The 22,171-nt window shown below is 39.6% G+C and overlaps 1 protein-coding gene across 12 annotated transcripts in view; it reads left to right on the plus strand.

Annotated features, from left to right (window-relative positions):
- Positions 1 to 22,171, plus strand: part of ptprsa (protein tyrosine phosphatase receptor type Sa) — a 233,349-nt gene that overhangs the window by 175,733 nt on the left and 35,445 nt on the right. For 3 of the 12 annotated variants that reach the window (XM_065244402.1, XM_073813436.1, XM_065244401.2), the window contains 11 exons: positions 1,583 to 1,776; positions 4,011 to 4,037; positions 6,335 to 6,452; positions 10,368 to 10,961; positions 11,811 to 11,905; positions 12,683 to 12,936; positions 13,214 to 13,301; positions 14,130 to 14,357; positions 14,479 to 14,639; positions 17,274 to 17,389; positions 20,657 to 20,704. In XM_065244402.1, coding sequence (XP_065100474.1) covers positions 1,583 to 1,776; positions 4,011 to 4,037; positions 6,335 to 6,452; positions 10,368 to 10,961; positions 11,811 to 11,905; positions 12,683 to 12,936; positions 13,214 to 13,301; positions 14,130 to 14,357; positions 14,479 to 14,639; positions 17,274 to 17,389; positions 20,657 to 20,704 — 1,923 coding nt within the window. The remainder of the gene's footprint in view (positions 1 to 1,582; positions 1,777 to 4,010; positions 4,038 to 6,334; positions 6,453 to 10,367; positions 10,962 to 11,810; positions 11,906 to 12,682; positions 12,937 to 13,213; positions 13,302 to 14,129; positions 14,358 to 14,478; positions 14,640 to 17,273; positions 17,390 to 20,656; positions 20,705 to 22,171) is intronic. The other 9 variants (XM_073813439.1, XM_073813443.1, XM_073813437.1 and 6 more) reach the window with 5 other exon arrangements.

The following is a 22,171-nucleotide window of genomic DNA, read 5'->3' on the forward strand; positions in this document are numbered from 1 at the left end:
GGTGTAAACGCAGCATTACAGTAGCAACATTAAGTGTGAATTTATAAACTGAAACTGAAAATTCTGGATGCACTTGACCAAAAACCAAAAATTACTTTAAATTTTAAAAATAGTTTTTGTATAGTATAGTATTTGTATAATATTAATATTAGACACTTTAATTTTATTAATTTAATACTCTGAGAAAAACTATAAAACAATTAAATAATCCAACTTTTTTGAAAGTAACACCAAAATTGGATTAAAAATTATAATATTAATATTCTTTAATTTTATATTTTTTATTCTTTAGAGACATTTTTATTTCAATTTGTATTTAGTTTATTTTTGACCGTTTTCTCTTTCTGACGAAAACCGATAATGCCGTTTTAAATGAAAATTTTAGTTGGTGGAAATTTCAGTGCATCCCTATTCGCATACACATGAAGAAAAAAAAATAATGAGTGAATTATAAAGATAGAATAAAACTTTAAGTGGACAGTCAGAAACAAGATATACAAAATATGGCCACGTTAAATTTGCATTTGCTTAATGGTCCGTTTTTCTTTGTGATAAAGCAAATGTTTGTCTGTTAGCTCTTTCACAGTCACAAAAGCAGACAGGCCACTGAAATAAATATAGCCAGCTAGTTTTTGCAAGAAATCCTGCTGGATGTCCCCTGTGACAGCGGCGCTCCGCTGTGATTGACAGCACGGGTTCAAGACACCAGCTAGTAATCAATACAGAACACGTCGCATGCTGTGCGTCTGACCCTTCACTGGCCCCTCGAGCTGGCGTGGAGGTCGCCCTGCGGTGGATGTTTTTGTCGGTGTGGTCAAGCGGAGATGTTCGCTGTAGGCGGGTCAAGAGGAAAAGAATTCCTCCCCCAGACGTCTCATGGGAAATCTTAGCAACACAGAGTTATTTAAGTAGTGACATGTTACGAAATTCACGTCCTTCGAGACTCGCGCCGTTAAAGCATCTTATATTGAGGTGAGCCCCGTCGTTCCTCCGCGACACTAGTCGTCTTTTATTGAGCGTGTTGGAAATCTCCTCGCAGTGTTACAGAATAACCAGAGACATTAAACGTCAAGGCCTCGTATAAAAGGATTTTCATTACCCCACAGGTAAAAGACTGCAGACAGTGAATTGATCAGAGCCGGGATAAGAATGATCGTTAAAGGGAATGGGATGAAATGGCTGGCCGGGTATATAGGGGTGTGATATTACATTTGATTAAACGTCCCTCAAGATAGCGGCTTAATCAGTAACTCGCTTTCACGTAATTGAATGTACGTACCGGCTGAGACCGGGCTGAGGTTTCTTTCAGGAACGCAGAGGTGGGTGTTGAACATCTTGTTCTCTTGTCATAAAATTTTTAGGCGAGCAATTAGGCTTTAGAAAATTTATTTGACTATTACTTTTGTATGCAATCTCTTGGGAACTAGGGTTTGTTTTTTGTTTTTTTGACTGGGTCAGTAAGTAAACACTTAGCAGCACCCCTCACACAACACCTAAGAAAAATATGTACACATTTAGTTCACTTCATTGGCCACTCGACCATCAATAAGTTGATACGATTGCATCTTTTTCCCCACCACAGTACCCGGAGCTCCTCCTCGCCGTGTAGAGGTAGAGGTGCTCAACTCAACCTCCATCAAGGTGATGTGGCGCTCCCTGTTACCAGGGAAACAGCACGGGCAGATCCGCGGGTACCAGGTGCACTACGTGCGCGTCGAGAATGGCGAATCTCGCGGCCTGCCCCTCATCAAGGACGTGATGCTGGCTGACGCACAGGTACGTTTACCCCACCGTCTCACAATTTCAGCGCAAATGAACGAAAATCCCGTTATGAATAATTTAATCTGTGAAGTTCCTTATTGTGTCTGGAATGCTTTCCACAGCAATCCAAAACATCTTATCTAGCAGCAGAATTGCACGGTTTAGTCAAAGCTCTAATTAGGTTAACCCCTCGTAGCGTAGATAAAGTCAACAAAAGCTGATTACGTCTTCAGTATCGAGCGCCACACAAATACCAGGCACTTGAGCACTGCGGTCACAGTTATTCATGTGAAACACAAGTAGTAAAAAAACGAAATGGCCTCTGGCTGAAGCCTGAAATTATACAACGGGCTTCTTTCAAGACACAAGCAGAGAAATAAGAGATGAGTTGTGATTTTATTTTTCACACAGCTCCAAAATTGACATGCTAATATACAATGAAGCATGAAAACCTTTCAAGTTTATATTATGTTATAATTATTTGCATGTGAATTACTATACTATGGGGCATTTTTTTCCGGACAGGGCTTATCCTATTCCCAACCTTAAAAGCATGTTTTAGCTGATTTATTATAAAAAAAACCTTGTCCTGTTTAATTTTAACATATTTCGTTGACATCGTTTTGTCTTAAGATGCACACCTGTAGTGTTTTTTGTAAAGATGTTTGTAAAAACTTCTTAAATGACCTAATATTAATAATAATATTAATAGTCCTGGATTAACCCAAACCATGTCCGGGAAACCGCCCCATATGTATTTCCGAGTAAAATTTTATGCGCTTGAATTGCGCCGACTCTTGGTGTGTTCACACCAGACGTGAATAAAGCGTTAATCGTGAGTGATTTACATGTTCAGTCAATGCAAAGACACGAAAGACTTCCTACGGCGCGATTCGCGCAAATGACGCAGCGCGAATTAAGCGTTTCTGGTGTCTGTGCGCAACGCATTATTCGTGCAAGATGAAAAATCTTAACTTTGCCAAATATTTGTGCCGCGTTAACAAATAAGGAGCTGACTGGATTAGTGACGTGATTACGGCATAGCGAGCGTAGGATATGAAAGACATCCCTTGGCGCAAATTCAGTTAAGCGTTTCTGGTGTTTGCGTGCGCAATGCATGATTTGCGAGAGTTGAACAATTTAAACTTTGCCAAATATTTTTGCCGTGTCAACCAATCAGGAGCTAACTCTATTAGTGATGTTATTACGGCTTAGCGAGCGTAGGATATGAAAGACATCCTGGGGCGCAAATTCAATTAAGCGTTTCTGGTATTTGCGTGCTCAACACATGATTTGCAAGAGTTGAAAAATCTAATCTTTGCCAAATATTTGTGTCTCGTTAACCAATCAGGAGCTTACTGGATTAGTGACGTGATTACGGCATAGCGAGCGTAGGATATGAAAGACATCCTGGGGCGCAAATTCAATTAAGCGTTTCTGGTGTTTGCGTGCGCAATGCATGATTTGCGAGAGTTGAACAATCTAAACTTTGCCAAATATTTTTGCCGTGTTAACCAATCAGGAGCTAACTCTATTTGTGACGTTATTACTGCGTAGGGAGCGTAGGATATGAAAGACATCCTGCGGCACGATTCCTGCAAATTAGGTGGCGCAAATTCAATTAAGCGTTTCTGGTGTTTGCGTGTGCAACCCATGATTTGCGCAAGTTGAAAAATATTGTTTTATTCATATAGCTTCCACCAGTATTCAGACACCTGAATCAGCTCGATTCGCACATCTAGAAATGTTTCTGGTTATAAAACTTTCATTTGATGAATTACTGCCGTCATGACCAATAGTAAATGAACACAAGCATCTTTCTTAAATGAAATTCACTGTGCTATCTGTGGGCAGTAATAACACTACGTTAATTACACCTGAGTTTTGTGGATAAGTCGTGCTCTATAATAAGTCTTAATTTACATAGTATGGAAACATGTTTGTGCTGAAAAGCATTACCTGATCTCTACTGTGAATCGACCCTTGCTGTTTACGTTTCAAATAATCACATTTTAAGCTTCGAGTCGATGAAATGTGGTGGAAAAAACTCCCATTTCTGACTTTACTGCAGATGTTTTACACCCTAATCCACACTGACCTACTTTAAAACACTCTGCTTTACTCCGTTTCCTTGGCATTTTACCTCCGGTCCTCTTACCCGATGCTTTATCTCCTCTCTCTTTCCCACCTCTCTCTCTTTTCTGTAAATCACTCTTTCTTTGTCTGTTCTCCTGGGTGGGAAATGTTAGTGGGAGAAGGACGACACAGCTGAATATGTGAGTATGGTTGTTTGGTGTCATCTGAGAACCTGTGATGTTACATCTGTCTTAAACTTGAAAGTCATTGACCTAGACTGTGTCCCCATACCCAAAATAGCCCCGTTTACCTTTAAATAGTGTGCATTGTGGTGGATATTATTGAGTACACTTATTCAATCCCATAATGCACTGCAATAACGAGTGTACAACCGATGCTAGCCACTATTTCCTGCGCTGTAAAGTGCCAAATTAACACTTCTGGCGCTTAAAGGTGCAGTGTGTACTTTTTAGAAGTATTGCTTGACAGAAATGCAAAATAATATATAAAACTATATTATCAGAGGTGTATGAAGACCTTTTTATAATGAACTTTTATGTTTTATTACCTTAAAATGAGACGTTTTTATCTACATACTACATCCCCTTACATGGAAGTCGCCATTTTGTGCCACCATGATTCTACAGAAGCCCTTAACGGACAAACGTTTTTACTAAGTTGTGTCCGACGATGACATGTTTTTCCAGTGGCGGCTACCGTAGCTTTTCTATGCGTTTCAAAACAAGGGGTGAGTGGTGGACTCCATTGGTTGCAATTCACAACCTCACCACTAGATGCCGCTAAAATTTACACACTGCACCTTTAAAGAGATTTGTAATTTGTATGAATTTCTCTTATTTGAATACAAATGAAGATATTTTGAAGATGTAACTAAGTAGATCTAGGGCACCGTTGACTTCCATAGAAGGAAAAATAATACTATGGAAGTGAATGGTGCCCCAGATCAAAATATCTTCATTTGTATTCAGCAGAACAAAGACATTTATATAGGTTCGGAACAACTTGAAGGTGAGTAAATTATTACTTTTTTACTCATTTTTTGGTGAATTATACCTTTAATGTCCGTATTCACTTACTCATTTCCATTCATTTTATTCAAGTGGACTGTAATAGTGAAATAATATAGGGGGCTATTTTGGATACAACTGTCATGACTGCCTGGTCGACGCATAATGGTCCACCGAACATTAACAGCTATTAAAAACTATTTACGGTACCCTAAAAATGATGTAACATCCGGGTTCATTTACGCCTGGCATGGAGGAGTGCTTTTCTGTATATGTGTGTGTTGTGCTTTTGTGAGTGTGCTGTATTTTGTGTGAATTTCAAGCTGTTGTTATTGTAACTAAAAGGTGCGAATGCATTAGTTGTATTTTATTTCTGTCTTCATTCATTCGCAGCAGTAATCTGTTTTCAAAACCCCAAAAGTTGGATGTGTCTAAATTTCTCTTTTAAGTTTCAGTTTGACATTTCCCTGAAAGCTCATGCCGTTAATTTCCCTGCTGATCAATGCTCACTGCCTTCACATAAAATACAGAAAAATCATTGACAATTCATTATTCTGACGCTCTGTTTACACGAGCGCTTTGCTCAGACTCTGTGTTGAATTCATTCAGAGACTACAACGTGTTGTAATCCATAACCTGGTCATGCTAGGTGACACGCCAATATATGCCAATAATATTGACCTACCGTGAAGTGAAGTCTGGTGTTGAATAATCATTTAGTTCGTGGGATCACATTTCATCCATTACATTATAGAAAGGACATTTAAAACTCTAGATGAGTTGCGTTTAAAGGCATTTCGAAACATACATTTTTGCATAAATCTGTTTAGCAACCAACTGTATTATATTCTTTATTACATCGGAATTTATTTAAAGGTGCAGTGTGTAGATTTTAGTGGTGAGTTTGTGAATTGCAACCAATAGCTCAGTTCCCCACTCACCCCTCTCTTTCGAAACAAATAGAGAAGCTACGGTAGCCACCACAGGACAAACATGTCGTCATCACAGACGCACTTTGTAGAGCAATTTGTCCGTTTAGGGCTACTGTAGAAACATGGCGGCGCAAAATGGCGACTTCCATGTAAATGGACCCACAGTGTATGTAGACAAAAACAGCCAAGTTAATAAAAACATAACTGTTCATTGTGCAAATATAGTTATGTATATTAATTGCATTTTTGCCTAGAGATCATCCTAAAATGTACACACTGCACCTTTAATTTTTATATAATGATATTACAGTTTTACACAACTTTTTACTCGCGTGTAACTTTACACTCACCTACATGGAAAGCTGATATACTTTTATTTAATGTTGAAGTCTGAAGCAGGTACAAACAACACCACGTCACATTGAAAAGTGGGGAAATTGATGGTGTGCCTGTGCGGGTGACACATCCCGGAGACTTTTAAAAGATTCAGCTCCCAAACTCAGCGCTAACTTCTCTTTCTCCGTCCATTAACAACAGGAGATGGTCATCGGGGGGCTACAACCTGACACCACCTATTCCATCACTGTGGCAGCCTACACCACCAAAGGAGACGGTGCCCGCAGCAAACCCAAGCTAGTGGTGACTAAAGGATCAGGTGGGTAATAATAACATTATCATTAGTTCAGTCCACAGGCCTGCAGGCCGGCTGTTATGAGCTCCAGGAACCAATATCAACCTTAAGGGATTGCAGTTGTATGACATATAGTGTTTTGGAGTACATAAAAGCAAAAGGAATCTATAGTTGGGGTTGGTAGCTGAAAGTTTGGTGCAAGAGTGATATTAAAGCTATCAGATGAATGTACATTCAAAACTGCATTTTGTGTTGTAAAAGGTGTTAAAAGTTACAGTCTTTCTCCTGGATGTCATCGTGGGCACACAAAACTTCACATGCCGAGGCGCGCGATGGCTGTGACAGGTGCGCCTGTCGCAGGTGTCACAATGTGACAGTACCACCTTACGTGGCTGTCACTTCCCACGACCGCTTCTTTCACACACACTCGCGGTGACGTGCCGACACACTTCACCCCGCGTCTTTAAAACTGTGATGAAATGCTTTAACAGACAAAAGAAATAAATAAGAGCAGGCCCTGCTTAAAAAAGAGGCATTATGTTCTTTCATGTGCCAAAGGGAGAAACCCTAACCAATGTGGCCAAGAAAAGCCACCGCGGGGGCACTTTCATGGCTCATTTCTGCAACATTATACTGTCAGACAACATAAGCCCCTGACTTATTGCATTGATAAGGGCCGACACGCCCCTTTTATGCATGGACTCTTCCGTGGCGAGCTGTCATCTGCGTGAGCCGCCCGTCCCCGAGCTGCCATTCTGCATGCCGGAGATAGACTTCAGAAGACCCGGCCGGGACCGAGAAGCCCATCAGTCATGCAGAACCATCATTCAAATTGTGTTGATAGCAGACAGGCGCTTAAAAAAAGAGGCTGATGTGCTTACTGTATTTATGCATTATAGCGCACTGGAGTGCCTGCTTGAAGGTGATGTTTCTTTTTTAATATTTAATTTTGCTGACTACTTTAAACAAAGCATAAGGGTTATTTTTGTAGTTCAAAAACATCTCATTTGTAGTTTTATTATATTAACTAACATTTCTTGATCTATCCTACCATGCTTGTGGGATGTGAAGAGATTTCATACTGTGGTTATTCTCTTCAATTAATTGTTTTGCTTTGACCCTCTTGCTCCAGTGCTAGTTTTTGAGAGTTAAATAGCTTCTCAGCTTCAGCTGTCTGGAGCATTTTGTGTTCTACCATTCAATGCCAGCCGTTTAATGTTAAATGTTAAATAATTTTGTATAACACTTTGTTTTAGTATAACATATTTAATGGTATGTCATTTAGTATAGTGTGTTGTATTATATATGTATTACCATACAGGGTATAGTATGGCATATTCAATCAAAGCTATTAAATAATGTATAGTATAGTTTGGAATAACATGCAGTATTATATTGTGTTGTATGTGTGTATAGTAGCGTATCACTTAGTATAGTGTATAGTATTATATTAGTGTATACACTCACCTAAAGGATTATTAGGAACACCTGTTCAATTTCTCATTAATGCAATTATCTAACCAACCAATCAAATGGCAGTTGCTTCAATGCATTTAGGGGTGTGGTCCTGGTCAAGACAATCTCCTGAACTCCAAACTGAATGTCAGAATGGGAAAGAAAGGGGATTTAAGCAATTTTGAGCGTCGCATGGTTGTTGGTGCCAGACGAGCCAATCTGCTCAGTTACTGGGATTTTCACACACAACCATTTCTAGGGTTTTCAAAGAATGGTGTGAAACGGGAAAGCATCCATAATACGGCAGTCCTGTGGGCGAAAAAAGCCTTGTTGATGCTAGAGGTCAGAGGAGAATGGGCCGACTGATTCAAGCTGATAGAAGAGCAACTTTGACTGAAATAACCACTTGTAACAACCGAGGTATGCAGCAAAGCATTTGTGAAGCCACAACACGCACAACCTTGAGGTGGATGGGCTACAACAGCAGAAGACCCCACCGGGTACCACTCATCTCCACTACAAATAGGAAAAAGAGGCTACAATTTGCACAAGCTCACCAAAATTGGACAGTTGAAGACTGGAAAATGTTGCCTGGTCTGATGAGTCTCGATTTCTTGAGACATTCAGATGGTAGAGTCAGAATTTGGCGTAAACAGAATGAGAACCTGTATCCATCATGCCTTGTTACCAATGTGCAGGCTGGGGGAGATGTTTTTTTGGCACATTTTAGGCCCCTTAGTGCCAATTGGGCATCGTTTAAATGCCACGGCCTACCTGAGCATTGTTTCTGACCATGTCCATCCCTTTATGACCACCATGTACCCATCCTCTGATGGCTACTTCCAGCAGGATAATGCACCATGTCACAAAGCTTGAATCATTTCAAATTGGTTTCTTGAACATGACAATGAGTTCACTGTACTAAAATGGCCCCCACAGTCACCAGATATCAACCCAATAGAGCATCTTTGGGATGTGGTGGAATGGGAGCATCGTGCCCTGGATGTGCATCCCACAAATCTCCATCAACTGCAAGATGCTATTCTATCAATGTGGGCCAACATTTCTAAAGAATGCTTTCAGCACCTTGTTGAATCAATGCCACGTAGAATTAAGGCAGTTCTGAAGGTGAAAGGGGGTCAAACACAGTATTAGTATGGTGTTTCTAATAATCCTTTAGGTGAGTGTATATAGTGTATAGTATAGTGTATAATGTGTAGTATTGTATTGTTTAGTATAGTGTATAATGTAGTATAGTTTATAATGCTGTATTGTTTATATTATTTTAGTAAATAAAATTACATCGTTTGTATGATTGTATGGTATATTATAGTATGGTCTACGGTGTCTTAGATGCTTCTGATATTAGCTTGGCCCAAAATGCTTTGCTGCAGTTTTTAACTAGGTTTGTTATATTAACAAGCATTTCTGCTCCTTAAGACCTAAAATCACTCAGTGTTGAGGTTAGTCACGTGATAGCTGAAGGTTATGTTATTTGTTACAGGACAAAGGGAGCATAGCTCGCGAGAGAGATACGCAATCCTTTCTTAATCAGCGCCCGTAGGTCAACAGTGGCCGTTAATGCAGGGTCTAATGGGAAACGTGCCTGTGGCCGTATGGAGGGGATTGTGTGTCGTCCATTGGAGTGGACTGGAGTACTTTTGGGGAGGAGGGGGGCGCAATCACAGCGTCTCTGACCCTCATTGTCCTTTCATTGCGGCAGATTGGACCTTTTTCTACATCTCCGTCATCACCTCGGCCTTTTCTCTGAGGCATTTGTCCTCATATCTGTTCACATGTTTTTCTTCAATGTCTTTCAGCTTTGTTAAATCCCCTCTCCACTCCCCTGTGCCTGTCATCTGTTCAAGAACATTGAGCATTTTATGTTTGCATAGCAGACGAAATGGCAGTTTTAGATTTTTTTCTTAAACATGTAAAGATTATCAAAATAGTAGACGCAATATTAAGGACATTATTTAATGAATCTCCAATCTTGTATCTCATTGCATGAGCATTTTTAGTCTTGTGTGTGAATATAAATAGGTTTGGTTTGAGATTAAAGAATAACATAGAAGAAGGGTGGGTTGGTTTTAGCATATTTTATATGGCAAGTATGAATGTACACATGGACAATTGAGATTATAAGACTAAGGTGGAGAGGAGGACATAAGTGATATTGACTTTTTTTAATGCTTTTTCACAATCTGCCTTGATAACACTTGGAAGAGAAACATCTGGGATTTAGAAATGTTGCTTTGATTTAGATATATTGTTATCAGCTGCATGCCAGTTTGTATTATCGCAGTACGTACATGCTTAAAAGATTGTAGTTGAAAGTATCCATTTCTCAAATAGCAGTAAAAAAGGCTTGTAATATAAATCCTTTTACAGCCAGAAGTTTGAAGCACTTTTTCTTTTTATACTGAGACTTAAATGTGATACAGTTCATTTGATTTTAATGCAATCTCTTTTTTCTCCCAACAGTGCCCGGGCCTCCCTACCTCTCCGTCAATCAAAATTCAGAGACCTCTGCGTTAATACGCTGGCAACCCCCAGAGTTCCTCGCTCCGGGTCTCGAGGTGCAGGGCTTTCGACTGCAGTTCGGCCGAAAGGACGTGAGCCCTCTGGCCACGCTGGAGTTTGACCCGCAGGAGCTGGAATATTCCATCAGCAACATCCACCGAGGTGCCACGTACATTTTTAAGATCTCCGCCAAGTCCAAATCGGGCTTCGGGGAAGAAGCAATAAGAGAACTCAAAGTCCCGGAGGAGGTTCCCCGAGGGTATCCTCAGATAATCGAGGGCCCCAATATCACCTGCTGCTCGTTGCAGTTTTCCTGGCTGCCGCCGGTGCTCGCCGAACGCAACGGCGCCATAACTGAATACACGCTGGCTTACCAGGAAGCCGGAGTCGCTGGCGGACCCAAAGAACTGCGTCTGCCGGCAAACGAGAACAGTTACACCCTCAACAGCTTGAGACCCAACGTGGCGTACGATGTGAAAATTCGAGCGCACACCAGTGTAGGTCCAGGGCCCTACAGCCCGCCGATCCAGTATCGAACAGTGGCCTTCGAAGCAGGTAGGGTTTGCTTGTTTTCCTCGCCCCTGCCTCAAGGGACAACAAAACCCCCAACAACCACCTAAACCACGTTTAACAAAATAAACTCTGGGAGCCACATACCTCACTAGCACCCTACCCCACAAAAAAAAGGTAAAAACAGTCAGTAAGCTAAAGTCAGTCAGTTATGAAAAGGTTGGAGCATCGGTTCTGTGAGGTAAGTGCTGATTGGTCAGACACGCCCAGCACATTCACTCATCCAATCACTCAGATTCCCCTAGCATAACAAGGTAGGAGAGAACCACGTGCGAAGTTGAATTAGGCACATTTTTACTTAATTTGGTTTTAATTTTTGGTTTAAGAACCCCCTCCCATTTTCTGTATTCACCCTTCCCCCACCCCACACTGGGTTGTTTTGCAGCATGGCGCCCCATGATGCACTGCTAACAAGTGTGGGCATGTTGTGTTTGGGGTTTGTCCTTGTTTCTGTCAGGCTTTCTGCCATGGCAGTGCCAATCCAAGCGAGAGCTCGCAGCAGTGGGTTAGTTAAATATAACGTGGGTTTTATTCAAAAAGGTACTGCTGCTCGTTGGGGCGGCATTGCCAGGCGGGGGCAGGCAGAGAGTACTGTGTGATCCTGTGGTTCTGTGTTCACTAGTCTAGTCCAGCGTGCTGTTTGTCCCAACTGAGCGCCCCCCTTCACAGTAACATCACAGTGTGCTCACTTAGAGGGATCAAACCTCCCCACACCCCTGGAAAACAGTCGCAAACTCAGAACAGTTTCTGCTGTTCCCCATCGCGCTTTTGCTATGATGTTGCTTTGTTGAAATGTTCGTCTCATTTTTCTTCCCTTCATTTACACCCGGACAGATGTTCCTAAGAATTTCACTGTAAAGCTGGTTACCAAGACAACGGTCCTGCTGACCTGGAAGTTTTCCAATAGCCAATTCCCATACCCCTGCATGGTGAGTAAACTTCCACCACTGATACAGAAACTGTGAATTTTTATGTTACCGTAACATGACACAGTGGTTAAGTTACTTTGACCCAATTCACTAATTTTTTTGTAAATGATTCATTGTTGTACATTCCCCGCTGGCATTACTACGTTAATCCATCATTAAATCAACGTTGATCCATCGTTGATTCAAGGTTGAATCAGAGTTGATCCAAGGTTGAATCAGAGTTGATCCAAGGTTGATTCAACGTTGATCCAAGGTTGAATCAGCGTTGATCCAAGGTTGAATCAGCGTTGATCCAAGGTTGAATCAGCGTTGATCCAAGGTTGAATCAGCGTTGATCCAAGGTTGAATCAGCGTTGAGTCAAGGTTGAATCAGCGTTGAGTCAAGGTTGAATCAGCGTTGATCCAAGGTTGTATCAAGGTTTAATTACCTTTTGATTTTGCTAATTGAATCAACGTTGATATTGTGACGTTGTTTCAACATCTCACTTTTAACATGGGTGAATTAAGGTCTTTGCGTGAATGGCAAATTAACTTTGAGATATGCATTGATTTTGCAAATTGAATTCAACATTGATATCGCGTTTAGCATTAACCATTGTTTCAATGTTATATCAATGTTGAACGAACAACTCACATTATTTCAACCAAATTTCAACGTTGAAGGTTGGTCATGTGCCAGCTGGGTAGTCTTATAAAATGTTTGTGCCACTAGAGTGCTTAATAACTAAAAACAAACAAAATTTTGCTAAATCACAATTGCATCCCCATCGTCCACAGGTCGAGTACAACAGGCAAAAGGCCAGCATTGATGCTAAGACGACCAAAGCTCTCATCATCAACCTGCGGCCCGACACCAACTATGAGTTCAGAATCACCTGTCCGGAGAGCACAGATGGCGGACCCAAGCACAAGCTCACCGCCCGAACGGCCCCGCCTATTCTAGTTAATAAACCAAAGCTGGAACTCAGTAGAGAGCCGGACAACACGTTGGCCATTTATTTCCCACCACTGGAAACCAAAGACATGATTAAGTGAGGAAAACATCCTTCGTAACGTCCCTAAAACTGAAACGCTTAATACATGTAGTCTTTATATGATAGCAGTGGACCTAAAAAGAAAAAAATGACCATAAAACATACAATTGGTAATGCTAATACTTGATATTGCACCCCTTGTGGCAACCATGAGAAATGCATTGTAATCATTTGGCTACACTTCTAATTTTTCCAAACAATTCTACTTTACTTACGATTTATATTCCAGTCCATGAATTGTTCGCTTAAATATAATTTCTTATCTATAATGCAGGACCATCTTTGTTGTGGTGGTGCCGTTGAAGAAGGGTAGAGGACCAATAAGACAGATCAAGAACCCTGATGAGCTGGATCTAGAAGAGGTGAACATTACTGTTTTTGACCTTGTATCACAGACACACTGGAGCCTTGGCCATTGAAAGTCTTCTCGCTAGGGCATTGTGGGATTGTTCTCTGGAGGTTTGTCAGGGCAAGGGGACAATTATACAGCTCTCATCCCGAGTGCTGGCAGATTGCCATGCCTGAGCCACTTGAGATGTGACCTTGAGATGCGAACGACACAGGCGCTTGTTCTTCATTTATTTATTATTTTAATTTCTCGACTCACAGCTCAAGTACGTCTCTTTTTTTTTGCCACTGACATGCTTTCTGCACTGGTTTAGTCTGCAGAGACCATCGTGCGAAAACTGTTTGTAGGTTTATTTTTTCCATATGTATCGCGCACTTTTGTTTTTGTTTGTTTCAGAACTGTTTGTACAATCGATGTTTTGTACAATTGATGGAAGGGACAAACAGTTTTAGACTTTAGCTTTTTTACTGATGAGGAGCCTGTGTGCCCGAAACGTCACACGCCATTTGAAAGTCTTTTAATTAATACATTTTTGATATTTTGGGGTCTTTCGTGTGCCGACTTATTTACTTATTCTTTTCAGACTTTCGCTTTAAAAATACTTTTGTTTGGTTGTTTCTTTAAGAATGTAATTTTGTTGTCCATTGTTCTGTGTTTAAAGTACACAACAAAATAAACATTTGTGTAAATCAATAGTACAATTGGATTTTCCAAACAATTCCCATAGAAATGATTTCCAATGCTAGTGTTTGTACAGAAAGTAAACCAGGGACCATTACGGCTCCTAAAGTGGTGATTTCTCAGAACCGTGTTTCTCTAATCTCCCTCTTTTCCTCCACAGCTGTTGGGCGAGAGGAGATTCGGCCATCGTCACGCTCGGACCACCCGTCAGCTCAAGCAGTTGGACGGGAAGAGACCCTACATCGCTGCCAGCTTCAAGCCCTCATCCATGCATCAGCCCCTTGCTCTGGGTGACCAGAAGGTCTATGGCGGCTTTGAGAACAGAGCCCTCGACCCTGGGCAAGAATATGTGTTTTTCATCCTTGCTGAGCTCAACACTACTGGAGGGGTGAGGGGAAATAATCCTAAACATGTGTAAAACTCCAATGAACATATATCCAAGGTTCTGCTTGATGAATCGTTAAAGACAAATTACATCCAACTAAAATGTGTGTTTTGCGCCCATGTAGAAAGTGTTTGCGTCCAGCCCCTACACGGATCCGATAACAATGCCTGATGTGGATCCTCACCCCATTGAGACAGGTGGAGATGGGCTTATATGGGTGGTCGGGCCGGTTCTCGCCGTGGTCTTCATCATATGCATCGTGATCGCCATTCTCCTTTACAAGAAGTAAGTGAAAGTCTCAATCAACATTAATTTAGTAACATAAAAAGATTTACAAAAACTTTCATGAACATCAATTAGATGATTTTTTGCGCGTCTGCATAGTTTTTATACCTCGGGTTGTGTTATTTAATAGTTTTAACTACTATTATTCTATTATTTGTAAAATTGTACGAACGAAAAATAAGTAGTGATGCTAAAACTTTTGGCCAGTACGGATCCTAAACTCGGTTACTGATCTCACGAAAATTGATACGTATTTTACGAGTTGGCTTATTCGTATGAATTCCTACGAAGTGAATCGTACAAAAACATACAATTATCATAAAATGCCAGCCTGATCTAACCAGAATTCATACGTATTTTACCAGTTGGCTACTTTGCATGAATTCCTACAAAGTGAATCGTACAAAAACATAAAATTTTCATAAAATGCCAGCCTGATCTCACAAGAATTTGTATGTATTTTACGATTTGGCTAATTCCTATGAATTCCTACTAAGTGCATCATACAAACAAATACAATTATCATAAAATGCCAGCCTGATCTCACAAGAATTTTTACGTATTTTACGAGTTTGCTAATTCGTGTGAATTCCTACGAAGTGAATCGTACAAAAACATATAATTATCATAAAATGCCAGCCTGATCTCACAAGAATTTGTACGTATTTTACGAGTTGAATAATTCGTATGAAATCCTACGAAGTGAATCGTACAAAAACATATAATTATCATAAAATGCCAGCCTGATCTAACGAGAATTCATACGTATTTTACGAGTTGGATAATTTGTATGAATTCCTACGAGGTGAATCGTACAAAAACATATAATTATCATAAAATGCCAGCCTGATCTCACAAGAATTCGTACGTATTTTACGAGTTTGCTTAATTGGTATGAATTCCTGCGAAGTGAATAGTACAAAAACACACAATAATCATAAAATGCCAGCCTGATCTCACAACAATTCGTAAGTATTTTACGAGTTTGCTTAATTGGTATGAATTCCTGCGAAGTGAATAGTACAAAAACACACAATAATCATAAAATGCCAGCCTGATCTCACAACAATTCGTAAGTATTTTACGAGTTTGCTTAATTCGTATGAATTCCTACGAAGTGAATTGTACAAAAACATATAATTATCATAAAATGCCAGCCTGATCTCACAAGAATTCGTACGTATTTTAAGATTTGGCTAATTTGTAAGAATTCCTACGAAGTGAATCGTACAAAAACATACAATTATCATAAAATGCAGCCAGATCTCATGAGAATTTGTACGCATTTTATGAGTTTGCTAATTCGTATGCATTTCTACGAAGTGAATCGTACAAAAACATATAATTATCATAAAATGCCAGCCTGATCTCACAAGAATTCGTACGTATTTTAAGATTTGGCTAATTTGTAAGAATTCCTACGAAGTGAATCCCCACCCCTAACCCCAGTGTCACAGGGGCAAAAGCAAATCGTACAAAAATAAAATCCATACGAATTGGCATGAGATAGCGTTGTAAATGCACGTTAAATGCAATAAAACCTAAAAGGTTCAAGAAGACAGATACTTTTTTTAGAAATGTTGCCTCCAGCGCTAGCGGAGTTCTAAAAAGTTCAAAGCAAAGCTAAGGAAGGCTGTCGATTCCAACTCATCAAAAATTCATGAGGTGACAGCTAATAACCGATAGCGGTCGAAACGGACCTCTCTGACTTTTAGCATGCCAGTGCGCTCAAACTCAAAGGGAAGCTTTTGCTCATTAATGCCTCACATATGAGGTTAAAAGCTGGATAGTGTTTCCTACCTTCGCAGGACCTTGGGTTTAACCTCTGGCGTCTTGAGATCATATAGCCACCCAACGGGCTCACGCACAAATCTAATACAGGTTTCTCCAAATGCAGATGAGGCCGATCTGGCCCAGCTATGAATTTAAATGCACTCTATTGATTCTTTCTCTTATTTTCTCTCCTCTGCTCTGTTCTCTGGTTGTGTTTTCTTCCTTTTATATATTTATTTCGCTTTGCCGCGGATGCAGTAAGCCAGACAGGTGAGTCTTGGCTGTACTTTATTGCTGTTTTCAAAGGGGGCAAAAGAAAACGCTCGGGCTCAGCATAAAACCCAGTTTTAATTAGACGGCGGAATGAAATAGCGGCTTCGAGCGACGGGCCTTTTAACCTGCCAGCAGTGCTGTGTGGTTTGTGGATTTGGCTTTGTTTGGGCTTCGACAGTCACCGTGTTTTCTGTGCTGCTTTTCATATACCTGTGCAGTGGGGACCTGAGTTTTAATGAGGTTGAACAAAATAAAAGTTATGATTTATATTGAATAGATTTTGGATGTTAATACTCTTTGGAAAAAAGTTCATCTTTCGGACCCCACTGTATATCGTATATTTGTGTGAGCTTGTGATTTGTTTGTGTCGAGATTAATGCAAACATCAATTTCATATAGCGTTGTCTTGGCTAACTTTATTGAAAAATTAAAATGCAGTCCCATCCAAATCACAAACTAATTGCGTGGAGTGATTCTTTTGAATGAATCAGCCAAACGAATCAATCAATCAAGAATCATTGAGTGAATTGGACACTGAGTGTCCATTCAAATTTATTTACATTGCTCTTTGTGCTTTTCTTTTTAAAGTAGCAAACGGAAAGAGTCGGAGCCACGGACGAAATGCCTGCTGAATAACGCCGAAATCACTTCGCACCACCCGACAGACCCGGTGGAGATGAGACGCATCAACTTCCAAACCCCAGGTAAACACATACAACACAAATACGCAGACAATCGACCTAACTTTAAACTTGATGTTGTGTATTAGCCAGTATTTGGGTCGTAAGTACTAAATGACTTTGGTGTTAAAAAGATTTAGCGTGTTTATGGACCAATCGTTTTTTTTTGCATTGTAACATAAAAAATAGCGTAACAATAGACATATAACATATATTTTTTATTATTTTGATGTTGATTTAAAATATGACTGCCATGTTTTTGTAAGATTCCCCCAAACAAAGCTGCACAAATCCACGCTTTGAAGTGTGAAGATATGACACACGTTGTCAATTAAATTTAATATAACTGTCAATTTGAAGTGCGCCCGCTGTTATTTCTAATCTGTGTCTGTGCTGATGCAATTTATTCGATAATAATTGCGAACGACCCATCAGTCACGCTTGCTCTAAAACAAAGGTTGCGTTCAAGGTGGTGAGAAAGCTCACCACCACCTAAGCCCGCGTAGCTTTACGTGAGCGTCCCCTCCCGCATATCATTCAAAAGCAGACTATCTTTTGTTTCCCCCAAATCCTCCGGTTCAAAGAACATTCTCTGCCGTTCTCATTCTCGCCGGCTTTGGACGCTAAACCTAGTCTGACATTTCTGTTGGGCTCCTTGAAGTGGCGTGGAGAGAATTTGTTCCCTCCTCTCGTTCTCAGGCGTCTCCTCATCAAACAGCTCTCGTTTCAAAGCCGGCAATATTGCCGAGGAGGTCACGCCGCGACCTCGGTCCGAAGCTTTCCATCTGCACCCGAGATAAAGAGAGAGAGGGCTCGAGGAAAGGTGCTATCACCGACTCATTTCCCATAATCACATGTCCATTGTCGAGCATCTTGTTCAGCCGCCACCTAATAACACGTCTGAACGAAGCCCGGCGTGCTTTCATCTTATTTGTTGTCTGCTACGATGCTTTTATTCTATCAAGAAGAGGCGACGCTCATTTACCACTTCCACGTTATCATTGAGCAACCATCGCTTTGCAAGGAAGCGAGGGAAGTCATTATCTCTTTGCTTGGTGAATTTTATTTAAACAGCCATGTTAGGCCAATTAGCTTGGATAGGAATACGTCCGCAACATTTCCATTAGCTAACAAGGGTCATTGTTCTTATGAACATACTTCAGTTCACATGGATGACCGAGATGCAGAGATGAAACATAATGGGTTATGCTAATGACGTCAGATATTCAGGTTAAAACATGGGAAAAGCTGTGTTTAGATTTTGTGTAGTAGTATTGTTTAGCTACAATCCTACATCCAAGTTTCTTTATGTAGCAAATGTAGCTTTAGTGTGAGGTTGTGTGAAGGATTGTCTGAAGGCATCACAGATGGTTTAGACCAGGACAACAGAAGTTGAAGACAGCGTCGATCCGCTCTCTTTCCTTTGACAGCTGGACCGATGCTAAGATGCCAAACGGACGGATGTGTTTTTAGCGCTCGATAAACGCAGCCATCTGATGTTTTCAGAAAGAACAAGAATGTATGTTTTTTAAATGACCGTGGATATGTACCATGGCACAAAATAGATGTGTTTTTTACTGTATATGACACTATAGTACATATTGTTTAGCATTGTTTTAACGCCACAATCTATAATTTTATAATATTAAATATTTAAATAGGCTGAATGATTAAAAACAAGTTGCACCATACCATGCTTACTACATGTACTACTAAGGCAGTGGTTCTCAAACTGGGGGGGCGCGAGATGGTGCCAGGTGGGCCCTAGTTTTATGCCACTAGCATTAATTCATCTTAAATTCTGCGAAATTATGCTTGCGTACACACCAAACGCGAAGCATCGTGTCCTCGCTCTAGATTGCACACCTGATTAAATTTTTTTGCTTGAGTTGAATATTTTCAACTGGCGCGAATATGTTTTTTTTTTGCATCAAATAGTGCGTTTTCACAGCAATCTCGCTTTTTCTCTGCTTATGAACTCTTAAATATGGGTATTTTTCTTTAAAAAGAAAACATTTTAGCAAAAAGCTGAAATAATTGCATGTTTGTGAAGGAATTTTGTTAGGGATCAGATTCAGAACGATTATCAAAACATACATAGTTTAAAATGAGTAAATAAAGTTTTGGTTGCAGTTTTTATAAATTGGGTAAGTCTGATAGACTAGTGGATAATCGCGGTATTGCAGATTAAAATAAAAAATTCTTCAGAAACAAGTTTTTTATGCAAATGTTTTTTTCTTAATTGACAAGATAACTCGTCAATGGCAGGGAAAGAGTAAAGATCTGTCAGTACAAGTTATTTTCAGATGAGACAGCCCAAACGTGTTTAGTCTAGTGCTGCGTTCACACAAGCCGCGGTAGAGGTGTCAAGCGCGAGTGATTTCAATGTTAAGTCAATGTGAAGACGCGTTGACGCGCATCTGGAGGTCTTGCGGCGCGAATGAGGCGTTTAGCGCGGTAGATGCGATTCCACCTCATTCGCGCATCTAGTTCGCGAGAATGCCGCAAATTTACGTTTCAGCGAATTAAACATTTCCACGGCAAACACGCAAGTTGAAAAATGTGAACTTTGACGGGAAAATGTTAACCAATCAGGAGCTTGCTCTAGTGGTAACGTGATTACAGGATGCGAGCGGTGTCGCAGAAGCCCCTCCCATGACGTGAATTTCTGCATGAATGTCTCGATGACTAGAATTTCACGCGCGAATGAGGCGAGTAAACTCAAAATATTCAAGCAGCAAACTAGACACAGTAGACGCGAATTTGACACCTCAAACGCAGCTGGTATGAACCCACGGTAGGACTAGCTTTAAGCCTGGGATTAAGGTTTTGTTTAATTCAAATCTTAAGTTTGAGGGGTCTGCTAAGGGATGCACCGTACACATGGGGGGATACACGGCAAAAAGTTTGAGAACCGCTGTACTAAAGTAACATGGAGAAAGCTTGCTTTCTGCTTGATGTTGTTTTTTTATTGCCCCATAATGCGAGTCTTTACATCTTTACTGTCACATGGGTGTAGCTTCATCTTCATTTTGGCGGGTCCTACTTTTACTGGTTTCAGATCCACCACCGGGGACCCTCACAAGCATCTCATCCTTCATTCAAAGCAGGGCCGGACTATTCTTCTGTCTGTTTAAAAATGCACAACACAGTTTGCAATATTAATTCGAGAGAATAGACGTGTAAAGGAGGATTGATCTTTTCTTTTTATTCATTTTTAAGTCATTTCAAGATTTGGTTCAGTAAATTAAAAGGGAATTTTTCTTTTCTCATCTTTGCTGTTTTTCACAGATTCTGGTCTAAGCAGCCCGCTCAGCGCATCCAGTTTTGACTATGAAAGTTAGTCCTCGCATCTCGCGCTGAGCTGTTGTGTTTGCTTATGTTTTTTTAATGCCCCACGTGCCAATAATTGGTTGTGTCCTCACAGTACATATGCATATGACTTACTCCTCACAAACTGCCAGATCTGGGCTAATTTCACACCTATAACCAGAGAAAGTTTAAAGCAGTCATCATTCAAATTAAAGCACAGTTGGGAACATTTAGGATTAAGCCAAATCCTTTTCAAATGTCATTTGCAAAAATTGTTTTATTATAGTCTACAAGATAATGGCACTTGGCGTATAGTCACGAAATATTTGATTTTCATAGACACGATTTTCGAGGGGGTTTTCATTTCATTGAGCACGAATGTTTTTTTTCCTTGTCACTCAGAACGAGTTTCTATAAATAGTTTTTTTGTGTCATTTTATGTTTAGTTTTTTCCTTTTTTTTTCTATTTTTAAATCATTGTCACTTGGGGTTGGGGTTCGATTTGGTGTTTGGGTTAGGATTAGGGCTGTCAAAAGATTAATTGCAATTAATTGCATACAAAATAAAAGTTTGTTAACACATAATATATTTGTATGTGTATTATGTGTAATTATCATCTATATACACACATACATGTATACATTTAAGAATATATATATATATTTTTTTTTTATAAATAATATAAAATATATTAAAATCTAAATAAATATTTAGATACATGTAAATGTTTCTTAAATATACATATGCATGTGTGTGTATAATAATTATATACAGTGCATACATATATATTATGCAAAAAAAACTTTTATTTTGTATGCGATTAATCTTTTTACAGTCCTAGTTAGGATGTCGGAAATGTAACATGTCGTTCCAACCCCAAGCGACAAAAGTAAAAAATAGAAAAAAGAGAAAACAACGAACACAAGTAAATAAATAGATAAAATATTTTGTGACTATACCACGACTTCCCTTGAGATTGGGTTGGTATGTCGTATTTCTGCCTATACATTGATCGTATTTGCAATAAAATTTCAAATAAAAAAAATATAATTTCTTATCTTTTGTGTGGTCAGAAATATTAGTAAACTGAATTTATTGTGCAGTTGGTTTTAGGGCTGCATAACGATTAATCGTGACTAATCATTTGCCAAATAAACATTTTTGTTTACATCATTTATGTGTGTGTGCTGTGTATAATAATTATGTATATATAATAATTATGTATATAAAAATACACACACATGCAGGTATAATTAAATTATTTATTTATTTAATTAATTTATTAATTATATATAAATGTAAAAATGTATATCACTCACATCCATGTATATATTTAAGAAATAATTACATGTGTATATAAAGGTTTACATTTGTATTTATAATTATTATACATCATACACACACATAAATAATGTAAACAAAACTTTTATTTTGTATACGATTAGACGCGATTATTCGTTATGCAGCCCTATTTGGTTTTAATTGACACCTTCA

This window comes from Paramisgurnus dabryanus, chromosome 24 (genome assembly GCF_030506205.2).
Source record: "Paramisgurnus dabryanus chromosome 24, PD_genome_1.1, whole genome shotgun sequence".
NCBI classification, from domain to species: Eukaryota; Metazoa; Chordata; class Actinopteri; order Cypriniformes; family Cobitidae; genus Paramisgurnus; species Paramisgurnus dabryanus.